Raw genomic sequence first — 13391 nt, forward strand, 5'->3', positions numbered from 1 at the left:
GCGGAGGCTTGGGGACCGCTTTGCGGAACACCTACGCTCGGTTCGCACTAAACAACTGCACCTCCCGGTCGCGAACCATTTCAACTCCCCCTCCCATTCCTTGGACGACATGTCCATCCTGAGCCTCCTGCAGTGCCACAATGATGCCACCCAAAAGCTGCAGGAACAGCATCTCATATTCCGCTTGGGAACACTGCAGCCCAATGGTATCAATGTGGACTTCACAAGCTTCAAAATCTCCCCTCCCCCTACCGCATCCAATAACCAGCCCAGCTTGTCCCCGCCTCCCTAACCATTCCTCCCACCTCAAGCCGCACCCTCATCCCCTACCTACTAGCCTCATCCCACCCCCTGGACCTGTCCGTCCTCCCTGGACCGACCTATCCCCTCCCTAACTCCCCACCTACACTCACCTTTACTGGCTCCATCCCCGCCTCTTTGACCCGTCTGTCTCCTCTCCACCTATCTTCTCCTTTATCCATTTTCTATCCGCCTCCCCCTCTCTCCCTATTTATTTCAGAATCCCCTTCCCATTCCCCAGTTCTGAAGAAGGGTCTAGGCCCGAAACGTCAGCCTTCCTGCTCCTCTGATGCTACTTGGCCTGCTGTGTTCATCCAGCCCTGCACCTTGTATATCTCAGATTCTCCAGCATCGGCAGTTCCTACTATCTCTGTGACAAAGTGAGTGATGGTGTCTCTCTGCTTCCTTGTTGCTCACAGGGGTAAACAGATTCATCAAGGACATTGAGATGATGATCGGGGAAAGGACTTGGCTCTTCTGGCTGTGGTGGAGAGCGTGTTGGGTTGTGATCTCCCCATGTTTGCTGGCAGTAAGGAAATGTTACATTTCTTTGTCTCTTAAGCAGAAAATAAATTGGGTAAAATCAGTTCATTTCTGATGTGATTTTATGCCTTCATTTTAAACAGGTCATATTGTTCTGGTCCTTAGTGACATTTGCCCCTCCAACATACGGACCTGTTGAATACCCTGTCTGGGCAATAGCACTGGGCTGGTGTATGACCATCTTCTGTATTATGTGGATTCCTGTTGTTGCCATAATGAGATTTGTCCAAGCTGAGGGTTCCACCTTGTGGCAGGTAAGGAAATACTAAAATAAAACAAGGAACCACGGCTGTTGGAAATCTGAAAGAAAAACAGAAATTGCTAGAGAAACTCAACAGGTCTGACAGCATCTGTAGAAAGAAAGTGGAGTTACCAATTCAAGTCTAGTTCTGAAAGAAAGAATCGCTGGACTTGAAATGTTAACTCTGCTTTTTCTCCACAAATGCTGCCAGACCTGCTGAGTTTATCCAGCAATTTCTGTTTTTGCTGAGGACATACTATGTTATCTTTGAAAGTGATTAGCGACATTTTAACCAATTCTGACTGGATCTTCAACATGAGAGCACCGGAAAGTTGGAGAGATGCCATAAATAATGACTTCTCTATGTTGCGTGTGGGCTTTATGACCGTGGAGCAAACTTGCGATGAAGTTGTGAGATACTCCCCAGTGGGCATAAATAGTACAGTGTGGGTGGAGTCAGGTCAGAGTTCTAACAGTGACATTAAGTACAATTTTGAAAAGACGTCTCTCCTACAGTCTCACATATGCATGTCACATACCACACACAGACTGGAGTGTGTGTGTGTCTGTGTGTGTGTGTAACATGTGCACACATACAGGCATACACATATGTCAACATATACAAAATTACAGAAATAACTGAGACATATATTCACAATTCCTCTCGGTTTGTATGAGAGAATTAAAAAAAAATTTTGGATACTGCAATTAATCATAATACAATTGTCAACCAACTTCGAAATTACCTTCTTGATTTGGAATCAGCTTTACCTTTCAGGAATTTTCAAAGGGCTGGAGAGCATCTATATTATCGACATGATCGGTTATGAAGGACTCTGGCCTTCAAAATTCATTGCATCAGTTTTTTTTCACTAATTATGGATTCTGCATTAACTTGCAAACTCTCATCCCTTCTATTGCCTACCAGTACGTTTCTCACAATCTTTCACCAAGTTAATGGTTAGTAATTTCCTGAGTGAAATCGTTCCCGCTAAAGAAAGTTTGGGACTGCCCACCTGCATCCTCTTCTTTTTATGTCAGTTCCAAATGTAGGATGACCAGATTTAGGTCTGGATTTCCTCTAGTTGGAAGTCTAATAATGGATATAAATCAGGCAGAAATGTTTAAACCTTTTGATTTTTCTTTCACAGAAAATTTGTACCGCTTGCACCTCAGCTCCTGATTGGGGTCCATACCTGGAAGAACACAGAGGGGAACGATACAGAAACAAGTTTGATTCCAAGGAAGCCCCAAATTGTCTACAACTTCTGGCAACTCCTGAGATCTGAAAACTTCTAAGATAATTTTGGTTCAAGTCACCTTGGCGATGAAGCAATGATCTGGTGTCGACGCACTATGAGTTCTTCAAGGACAGTCAGCAACTCAGCTGATATGCTGTACATCAGTTACTTTCTTGTAATCTGGAATTCCTTTGCGATATGTTTTGGTTCAATTTCTCCTTAAATCACTTGGATGCTGTTGAGTTATTTTTCTTTTCTTCAGTGTTATGCTTGGATTCTTTTGTTAACATTGCCCTAGTTTCTTCTTCATAACTACTGAGTTAATTTCAGTTCTTGTTGGCATTGGTCGATTGCTTTCAAGTTTTTAACTCAGCTTTGTTCAAATTCATAGTGGAAACTTTGTAGGCACAGGAATTTTCTCATTATTTGAAATAACATGAAATAGCATTTTGCAAGGCTGTCTTTGCCTGTTTAATAAACCATGTGGGATTAAAGTATAATCTAAAAAAAGCAACAAGGTGATATTGAACAGTTATAAATCTTTCTTTTGGCTTCGCGGTGAATATTGCATCCAATTCTAGGCATTACACTTCAGTGAGGCTTTTGTGAGGGTGCAGGTACTGGAGAAATTAGGATCAGTTTCTTTAGAACAGAAGAGATTAAGAGGACAGTTGACAAATTTTCAAACATATAGAAGAGATTATTAACTGTAACAATAAAAATGAGTAATGCTGTTATGGGAATATAACCATTAAATGATAGACGTGATAACACCACAGGGAATGACAGATAGGTGGCTAAAATGTAAAATAAGTTTAGTTTTGATTTTTAATGGGGAGATAGTCAGGGGGAGCAGCGTGGTGGCTCAGTGGTTAGCACAGCTGCCTCACAGCGCCAGGGACCCAGATACAATTCCAGCCTCAGGTGACTGTCTGTGTGGAGTTTTCACATTCTGCTGGTGTCTTCATGGGTTTCCTCCAGGTGCTCTGGTTTCCTCCCACAGTCCAAAGATGCACAAGTTAGATGGATTGGCCATGCTACATTGTCCATAGTGTCCAGGAATGTCTAAGGTGGATTAGGTACAGGGAATGCAGACTTACAGGAGTGGGTAGGGTGGCCTAGGGTAAGGTGGGGGAATGGGTATTGATGGGATGTTATTCGGAGAGTCCGTGTGAACTCGATGGGCCAAATGGCCTGCTTCCACATTGTAGGGATTCTGTGGTAGTCCAAGTAGATAGAAAACTATGAGAGGAGCAACAAGATAAATGCATTTAATTTTTTTTAAAGGGATGTATTTGATAAGCCACTCAAGCTAAGGATGGAGTTTATTAACAAAACATGAAAAACGTAGAGGCACATACTTTGCTGCTTCATTCACACACACAAATACAGTGAAGAAGAACAGAGAAAGAGAAAGAAAGAAGTTGTAAATTGAATTTCTTAAAAATTTATTTTACTGGTATTAGTGTACATGACTTTGAGTCCGATGGGTCGAGAGCCAAATTGGGAATCTCTCAGTTGGTTGATCTGATCGCGGTTCTTTTTCTGAGTTGGCCGAGACCCATGGAGAACCAGAGTGAGAACGGGCCGAGACTCACAGAGAACCGGAGCGAGGACGGGCCGAGACCCACGGAGAACCGGAGCGAGGATGGGCCGAGACCCACGGAGAACCGGAGCGAGGATGGGCCAAGACCCACGGAGAACCGGAGCGAGGATGGGCCGAGACCCACGGAGAACCGGAGCGAGCAGTGGTGGCCTTGCGCTCAGGGACACATAGGCATGCCCCCTGAGCCCCAGAACACTGTAAGGAGTGAACCCTGGGGCAGCACTTGGGCTGCGAGCCCGGAGCAGCGCAGGGAAAAAGCCCTACAGCAGCACACAGGAAGGAGCCCCCGGAGCAGCATGCAGGAAGCGAGCCCTGGACGAAGACCAGTGTGAGGGGACAATCCTTACCTTACAACACTGTAATGTTAACCCCTTAATATATTCCTATTTTAAACTTGGTTTCAACTATGTAATGAAGCAACTACTTTTATCCCTCTGCTGTATCCAAGAATTGTACCTCAGTACTTGTACCTAAGATGTCGCTATAAGAAGGCAGACATTGTAAAAGTTTTTCACTGTACTCCTACAATGGGGCACACATGAGAATAAAAAGAGATTGTATTAAATTGTATCCCAATGTTGCTTTGCTCTCCTTACCTTAAAGGATTTCAACTTGCAGTATAACAATGCTGTTACTGTGTATTGCTGTCCAGAAGGATTTTCGTGTTTATGTGGTCCCAAAATGGACTATGCCCACCATTTTTTTGCAAGTGCAATGAATGGGTCCCACTTCTTTGTGGTCTGATAAATATTTCCCCTTTTGCTTCAATGGTTTTACCTGCTGTGTGTAGTTTTAAAGACAACCCCATTCATTTTAATGTGGTCTACCAGATGAATCTCACTCTTTTGATTCCATCCTGAAAGACATTGCCACAAGTTACTCTTCTTAAAGTTGTGCCTGAAGATACCTTTCAAAGCTCAGTGGAACCTGCACCATTTCTCACCGTGTTACAGGTTGATCATGCTATCAGACTATCAAGGCAGGCCATTGATGCCTCACTGCCTCCATATCCTTCCTGGCAGGGTTTTGCAGAGCTCACTTTGTTGAGTGTGGTTGAGGAAAACCACTTGGTCATCCAACAAGAAGAGACCCTTGTCTTAGCCAAGGTGTTATTCATTACATGTTAGCAATAGTTATACATTCCACTGGTATGGTAGACATTGTTACAGAGATTGTAAGGAGGATTTCAATGTTAGGTTTTATTAATCAAGATTTTGTTTTTCCACGTAAATCTGGATGACGTCATCAATACGGCAGTTCTTAACCCACTCCTCAGCATTAACTCTTTCTGCACCTTCTATGACAAATATCAATTTGGATCAGACCCCTTCAGTCAACCCTGTACTGGGTCTTTGCCGAGGTGCTGACTGATCAAGGGAACACCTGAAGAAGTTAGAGATAACACAGTGTGGAGCTGGAGGAACTTGGAAGTACAGACCCCAGTCAGAAGCTGATGTACAAGCAGCAGATATTTTCTTTGGAAAGTAAAGTGTTTCATCATTTCTACTGGATTTTTATCCACCATTAACTAGAAAAGAAAACTGGTTCCTAATCAAATTATTCTGCAGTTTCTTCCAGCACCTGTTAATTCATATTATAATGACAATATTTAACATGTATGTTTATGACAAAGATTATACTCTCATCCGGACATTATAATTGATCCTGTTAAACACTGGCAGAGGGACACACTGGTGGAAATTATATCAAAATTATTCTCGGTGAAATGACTTTATTGCAATTCACAAATGTCAAAGATAAGAGGCAGTAAAAGATGAAAAGGTTTAGGGAGGGAAAACCAGCATTTAGGGTCAAGTCTGTTGAATGCACAGCCACCAATGGAGGGGAAGAGTGAAATTTGGGTTGTAACAAATGTTAGAATTGCAGGAGTGTGGCTTTATTGATGGTTTATACAGCTGGAGGAGGGTGCAAAATAGGAAGGGTTTGCTCAATGATACAAAGGTGAAGATTTTGTAAATGTGATATTGTTGGATTAGAAACGCATAGTGATCAGTGAGGATAGGGCTGACAGATGAACAAGGCCTGATGTGGCTTAAGACACAGCACTAGTTCAGTTAAGGTGGAAGATGGGAAACAGGAGCCACTAGTGGCCAGTCGTGTAATCTACAGGTTACAAAGACCAAAGGCCAGGATTTTTCCAACAGCAAAGTTTCCTGTCCCACCAACTGAAGTCTTGGTGGAGAATGTATCCCTGCAGGTTATGGCTGTGCCAGAGTCATTTCAAGCTGCTCAGAATATTAAATCAGAGATAGTAGGAACTGCAGATGCTGGAGAATCCGAGACAACAAGGTGCAGGGCTGGATGAACACAGCAGGCCAAGCAGCATCATAGGAGCAGAGAGGCTGACGTTTCGGGCCTAGACCCTGATGAAGTTGCAGGAAAAGATGCCTGGGGTGCCAAGGGTGGTGGGGCTAATGGGGAATGTGGAGCAGATGAGGGAGTCGCGGAAAGAGTGGTCCCTACAGAAGGCAGATGGGATGGGGATGGAAATATATCTTTGGTTGTGGGGTCAGAGTGCAGGTGGCGGAACTGGCGGAGAATGATACATTGAATCCGAAGGTTAGTGGGGTGATACATGAGGACAAGGGGGATTCTGTCTTTATTTTTGTTGCGAGGAGGGGATGTGAGGGCAGAGGTGCGGGAAATGTAAGAGATGCGGTCTCTTTTAAGTTGTGGTCCTTGGAATACGAGGTCATCTGGGATGTTCGGGAGTGGAACACCCCATCTTGGGAGCAGATGTGGCGGAGGCAGAGGAATTGGAAGTAGGGGATCGCAGTCTTGGAGGAAGGTGGGTGAGAGGAGGTGTAGTCTAGGTAGCTGTGGGAGTCGGTGGGCTTGAAATAGATATCAGTTTCGAGGCAGTCACCAGAGATGGAGACAGAGAGATCCAGGAATGAGGGAGAGGTATCAGAGATGGTCCGGGTGAACTTGAGGTTGGGGTGGAAGGTGTTAGTAAAGTTGATGAACTGTTCGAGCTCCTCGAGGCGGCGCCAATACACTCATCGATGTAGCAGAGGAAGAGGTGGGGAATAGTGCCAGTGTAGCTGCAAAAGAGGGACTGTTCCACTTATCCTATGAAGAGGCAGGCATAGCTTGGACCCATGCGGGTTCCTATGGCTACCCCCTTAGTCTGAAGGAAGTGAGAGGAATTGAAAGAGAAGTTGTTAAGGGTAAGGCCGAGTTCGGTTAAGCAGATGAGGGTGTCAGTGGAGGGGGACTGGTCGGGCCTGCAGGACAGGAAGAAGTGGAGGGCTTTTAGGCCATCCACATGGGGGATACAAATGTGCAGGGATTGGATGTCCATAGTGAAGATGAGGTGTTGGGATCCAGGTAATTGGAAGTCTTGGAGGAGGTGGAGGGCGTGAGTGGTGTCACAGACGTAGGTGGGGAGCTCCTGGACCAGGAGGGAGAAAACAGAGTCAAGGTAAACGGAGATAAGTTCAGTGGAGCAGGAGCAGGCGGAGACAATGTGTCAACCAGAGCAGTCGGGTTTGTGATTTTGGGAAGGAGATAGAAATGGGCAGTGTGGGCTTGGGCAACGATGAGGTTGGAGGCTGTGGGCGGGAGGTCACCTGAAGTGATGAGGTTGTGGATGGTTTGGGAGATGACGGTTTGGTGGTCGGGGGTGGGGTCATGATCAAGGGGGCGGTAGGAGGAGGTGTCAGAGAGTTGGCGCCTGGCCTCGGCGATGTAGAGGTCAGTGCGCCATGCCACAACTGCGCCTCCCTTGTCTGCGGGTTTGATAGTGAGGTTAGGGTTGGAGTGGAGGGCTGCACGTTCTGTGGGGGAGAGGTTGGAGTGGGTGAGAGGGGTGGAGAGGTTGAGGTGATCAATGTCGCGACGGCAGTTGGAAATGAAGAGGTCGAGGGAGGGTAGGAGGTGGGGTGGTGTCCAGGAAGATGAGGTTTGTTGAAGGCGGGAGAAGGTGTTTGTAGGGGGGTGGGGGTGGGGTTAAAGAAACAGGCGCGGAGGCGAAAAAAGTGATCGAATTCCAAGCGTGAGTGGTATTTGTTGATGTGTGGGCTGAGGGGAATGAAGGTGAGTCCTTTACTGAGGAATGACCGTTCATCCTCAGTGAGGGGCAGGTCTGGTGGGATGGTGAATACCCAGCAGGGCTAGGGGCTGGGACTGGGTGTAGAGCTGGTGGCTGTGGGGGTGGAGTTAGGGGCAAAATCAGCGGTGGGTGGGGCGATGTCTTCGGCATCGGCGGAAGTGACGTTGTCCTTGATGTAGGCGGTGCTCTCGGTCTCGGTGATGTGAAAAATAGCTGGAGGTGGGATTTTTATCCTCCATTTGGTGCAAGTCTTGCCTGAAACAAAACTGCCCGCCAATCTGATTGACTAATTATTTTGCTGCAGCAGCAGCACTGGCATTGATGGTCACTGCTGGCACCAGAAGCAACCCCCAGAGTCAAAGTGTTGGAGCTCCACAGGGGGACCTAGTAGTGGGGTCACATGGCAGGGAGTGGGAGGGGAGGTTCAGGGATAGCAGGGAGAACAAGGTCAGAAATGCAGTGAACAAACAAATAGGCTGGACTTTGAGCTGGCAGTGGATCTGGTGCCATTGGTAGAGGTAGCCCTCTCCTTTTCATAGCCCTCTCCTTTTCATAGCCTCCTATCTCTCTCCTTATCGTGAAAGCTCACAATTGGAGGTAGGATTAATCAGTATGCTAGGCTTTGCCCACCCCTTGTAATGTTGTAGGCTGGACACTGGGAGAGCAATGGGAAGGCAATCAGGGGAATATCACAGGCCGTCCTGCTTGCAAAGCTGCCAGTGTTAGCCTGTAAGAATCTACTATTTGTAGCAACCTCAAAGACAAATCTCTTAACTACTGCATGAGGGCTTTAGTACCCTGGAACACTCTTGTACCGATGTTACATTGGGATGAGATAACACAGTCTGAGCAGAATTAAGAGAGAAAAGAGGGAAATTCTTGGAGAGTTAGGCAGAGTCCCGAAATCTAACACTGTTTATGTTAGGAAAACGTACTGAGAAGCATATGGAGTAGAGTGACCAGCATTATCGGTAGAGATTGTAGAATGTTCTATCAAGTAATCCTTGGAAAGCACAGAACCAGTGTATTGCAGAGGAAAAGCACATTTTGTTGAAACTCTCTGTCTTGCATTCATCAGGATATTTCACAAGAATCCAAATTAATTCAAGGTGTGAAACAAAATTTATACTGCATGAATGGTTGCTAATTAAACTCTGATTGGCAGAGACAATGACATGGAAAATGCACCCAGTAATGCTGATTGACAGTTAACTGCCAGACTTTGATAACAGGGTTGGGACTTTTCTCCATGGAGAGGAGAAGGATGAGAGGAGATTTGATTGACATCTTCAAAGTCATGAGAGGTCTGGGTAGATCAAACAGAAACAATTAACTCTGCGCATTAAATCTGTGCTCTTTAGTCCTTGATATTTTAAGTGATTTGCAAAAGTAGCAATTTGGATGTGAGAATAAAACTATTGTACAGTTTAGAATGTACTGCCAGGAAGTCTGGTGGAAACAGAGTCAGTCAGGGTATTAGAGATAGCACTGGATAATCCCTGAAATGGGAATAATGCCCAGGGTGATGGGGAAAGGATGGGAGAATAACACCAAGTCATTCTGCACATTCAGAGGGCTGGTACAGACATGGTGGGCTGAATGGCCTCTTTGTGTACCATAACTTTCTGAAGCTGAGACAGACAAGTTGTAACCTTGGTCTTTTATGTATTTGATGCTGAAATGAGCTCCTCGCTGCATGTCCGTAACACCACTAAAACCATGTATTTCTGCCTGCATAATATGGTCAGGCTTCTCCTCGGTTCACCTGTTGCAGAAATCCTCAGTTTTGTCATCGGGACTTGACTATTCAAATAACAACTCAGCTGACTTCCCAAATTCTACCCTCTGAGAACTTAGTAATTCAAAACTATGCTCTCATTTACATCAAGTTCCGATCATCTGTCACTCCTTTTTCCCATTTACATTGGCTCTTGCTTAAGCACTATCTTCATTTAACGTTCTCCTGCTTGTTTTCAATCCTTCCCATGGCCTTGGCTTACCTTTTCCCTGCATTTTTGTGTCATCCTGCAACCCTCTGACATATGTGTCACCCTCTACATCTAGCATGTTGATCCCGTCCAGTCTGTAGTGTTCCACCATGAATAGCTGGCCCTTCAGTTGCTGAGTTGTGGAACTTTGGAATTCATTGTTGCTGGAAAAGCTCAGCAGGTCTGGCAGCATCTGTGAAAGAGAAGACAGAGTTAATGTTTCGGGTCCGGTGACCCTTCCTCAGAACTTCTCCTCCACAGATGCTGCCAGACCTGTTGAGCTTTTCCAGCAACCTTTGTTTTTGTTCCTGATTTACAGCATCTGCAGTTCTTTCGGTTTTTCATTTGGAATTCATCCCCTGAAACTCTGTCTCCCTACTTTTCTGTCATCAAATTCATAAAGAAACAAACAGTGAGATTGATTTTGTTAAACCTGTACTGAAACCAGGAAATGTTCCATCTGGACCTTACTCAAAAACTATTGCATCGCACATCTCATTGCTGCTACCTCTTGTCACAGCCAGACAAAAGTGAAAATCTGCAATGCAGAAAATGCCATTCTGAAACTAAGAAATTGATGTTGAGACAGTCCAAACTCAGGCTTTGTAACATGCATAAATAGGTTGTGAGTTGATTGAGTACTTAATGAACTCAACCTGACAACCTATGATCCATGAACTGTAATACAAAATACAAATTATAGTGGACCGTTTATTTTATACTTGCTTAATTAAGGAGACATGCATTTGCAATATATTGTAGTTATTTGCCTAATGACGTGTTCATATTTGTGAAATTCTTTTGTTATTTTAAAACCTTTGTTTTAATTGTGTAAGTGTTATAAATTATGTTTTTTTTTTGTGACATTAAAGTCACCATAGTCCTATCAGACCTATTGGGCTGCTCTCTCATTAGAGAGTGAAATGACTGGTGATGGTTTAACCTGAGGGTCACTGTGCCTCAGGCAAGGGGAGAGCTGTAGGAGGAGAGTTCTGCACGGTAACCTCAGCTGGTACAGGACTTGAATCCATGCTGTTGGTATCACTCAGCAGTGCAATCTAACCATCCAACCAACTGAGCTAACCGACCTGTCTTGTTTTAATTATATAATCAACATGATTCACCTGTCTTTTATGAACTCGTGGAGCCCTTAGGTAAAGAGCCTTTAACTTTGTAATTTTACTGTTTTCCCCAGCTGATTCCAAAGATGTGTGGTTTGGGTGGATTGGCCATGCTAAATTGCCCCTTAATGTCAAGGGAAGTGCAAGCTTGATGGGTTAGTCATGGTAAATGCTACGTGTTCTGGGGACAAGCAATTGGGGTCAGAGTTTAGAATCATAGAGTCTCTGTGGGATGCTCTTCAGAAGTTTGGTGCAGACTGGATGGGCCAAATGACCTCTTTCTGCATTGTAGGTATTCTATGATTCTACTCTATGATTCCATAACTCTGACCCCAACTGTTGTGCATTCTTACGTTTATATATTCTGTCCCTTCCTACGCACTCTGGAGTCACCCTTATCTACAAAATGATCCAATGACTTGTCTTTTCTCGCTAACATAGTGAATTACACCTCAGTGAAGCCTTTGCACACACTACTCCTAGTGCACACCCATCACTCCAGCTTTAAAGCCCTCACCTAGATTGTATTCACAGTGAACTAAAGTGAGCATGAGTGGAAGTGGAACAAACGGACCTTTTTCTTTGAAATGATATGCTTAGTGTTGAATCTATCATAGCTCCAAAGCCTAATTTTGCGTTCCTTAATCTTTAAAAGATTTCAAAGCTGTCCCTCACCTGCCACAAGGTGGAGCCCTTAGCTTGGACAACTCTCACTACGGCCACAAGGGGGATCCACATAATACAGAAGGTGATCATACACCAGCCCAGTGTTATTGCCCAGACAGGGTATTCAACAGGTCCGTATGTTGGAGGGGCAAATGTCACTAAGGACCAGATTAAGATTGCCTGAAAGAAAATAAGATACAAAACTAGATCAGAAACAGTATGAGAGATTGTCTGGAGCTTGATTATTTGCAGCTTAAATCATAAAAATGTGTAACGTCTCCTTACCACCAGCAAACACGGTGAGATCAGAACCCAACACATTCTCCACCACAGCCAGAAGAGCCAATTCCTTTCCCCAATCATCATCTCAATGTCCTTGATGAATCTGTTTATCCCTGTGTGCAACAAAGAAGCAGAGAGATACCATCACTCGCTTTGTCCTGTCTTCAGGGCAGCTTGTTTACTGTCAGGGTCCATCTTGTACTGGGAGACACTAATGAACAGGTGAAAACAGAGAAGGGATCGCTCAGGATTTCAAACAGAATGATGAAATTGAACCCCATCGATCGATCTCCCTCTCCCATTCTTTCCATCCCAGCACAGTTGCGGAACATGAACTTTTCCTGGAGTGAGTTCTTCTTGGCTGTAGAAGGGAGTGTGGAATTTGAAACACAAACAGATCAGTCAATAGCATATTGGGTGGTAGAGCAGGCTTGAGGGACCAAACGGTCTATTTCTGCTGTTGTTCACATGTTTCTATATTTAGGACTTGTTACAAGCATTTCTCTGTCATATTTTTACAATTCCTTAGAAGAAGTCATGACACCATGGTGTAGGAAGCCGTTGCATGTTGGGAGAGGAAATATGAACAATCTCATGACTACCATCTGTATCACTGGCAAGCTGGCACAGGTTAAATAAAGTTGTAGAGCTAAATGTGTGGCTCACATTGGTGTGGGAGATATGGGATTCAGTTCATGGGACATTAGGACAGTACTGGGGTGGAAGGAAATATATCCAGTGAGATGGATAGGCCTCATTAGAATCAAACTTGGATCAGTGCCCTGGCAAGTTGAACAGCTAGGATTGTGTAGGAGTCTTTGGGGCTTTAATCTAAGTGGAGGTGGTGAGGGTTCAGGAGAGAGAAAATTAGGCTGACAAAGCAAAACGATAAGGCAGCGTTACAAGTCAACCCTTTAGATGATGATAAGAGTGGGACAGGAAGTGACAGATGTCTAAGAATATACAAACAATGGCAAATAAAGTCAAAGGTGATGGAGGGAGGTGCAGCTGATAAAAAGCCAAATTCATGGCTCTTTACTTAAATGTACATGTTATTCAAAACAATCTAAATGAATTATTGACACAAAGAGATAAGAGCTTTTAGCCATTGAGGAGACATGGTAACAGAGAGATCAAAGCTGGGAATGAAATATTTAGAGGTATGTGACTTTTCAGAAGGAAGGAAAGAGTGGTGGGGTAGTTTTGCCAGAAAAGCATGGTATAGATGTGAAAAAAGACTATTGAATGGACAATGTGGAATCCATATGGGTGGAGGTGAAAAATAACAAGGGAAAGAAAATAGACCATAGCCCACCCCCATCGTGAAG

At 44.5% G+C, this 13391-nt stretch overlaps 2 protein-coding genes across 2 annotated transcripts in view; one reads left to right on the forward strand and one right to left on the reverse strand.

Annotated features, from left to right (window-relative positions):
- The window catches only part of LOC125484838 (sodium- and chloride-dependent neutral and basic amino acid transporter B(0+)-like), a 77654-nt gene extending 74850 nt beyond the window's left edge, over window positions 1–2804 (forward strand). Inside the window, 2 exon segments of the mRNA XM_048605217.1 lie at window positions 927–1097; window positions 2236–2804. Of these exon segments, the coding sequence (XP_048461174.1) occupies window positions 927–1097; window positions 2236–2373 (309 nt within the window). The 3' untranslated portion in view covers window positions 2374–2804.
- Window positions 2805–5250: 2446 nt separating this feature from the next.
- Window positions 5251–13391, reverse strand: part of LOC109937769 (sodium- and chloride-dependent neutral and basic amino acid transporter B(0+)-like) — a 57402-nt gene continuing 49261 nt past the window's right edge. The window contains 2 exon segments of the mRNA XM_048604945.1: window positions 5251–5406; window positions 11791–11961. Coding sequence (XP_048460902.1) covers window positions 5251–5406; window positions 11791–11961 — 327 coding nt within the window.

This window comes from Rhincodon typus, chromosome 14 (genome assembly GCF_021869965.1).
Source record: "Rhincodon typus isolate 14 chromosome 14, sRhiTyp1.1, whole genome shotgun sequence".
NCBI lineage: Eukaryota > Metazoa > Chordata > Chondrichthyes > Orectolobiformes > Rhincodontidae > Rhincodon > Rhincodon typus.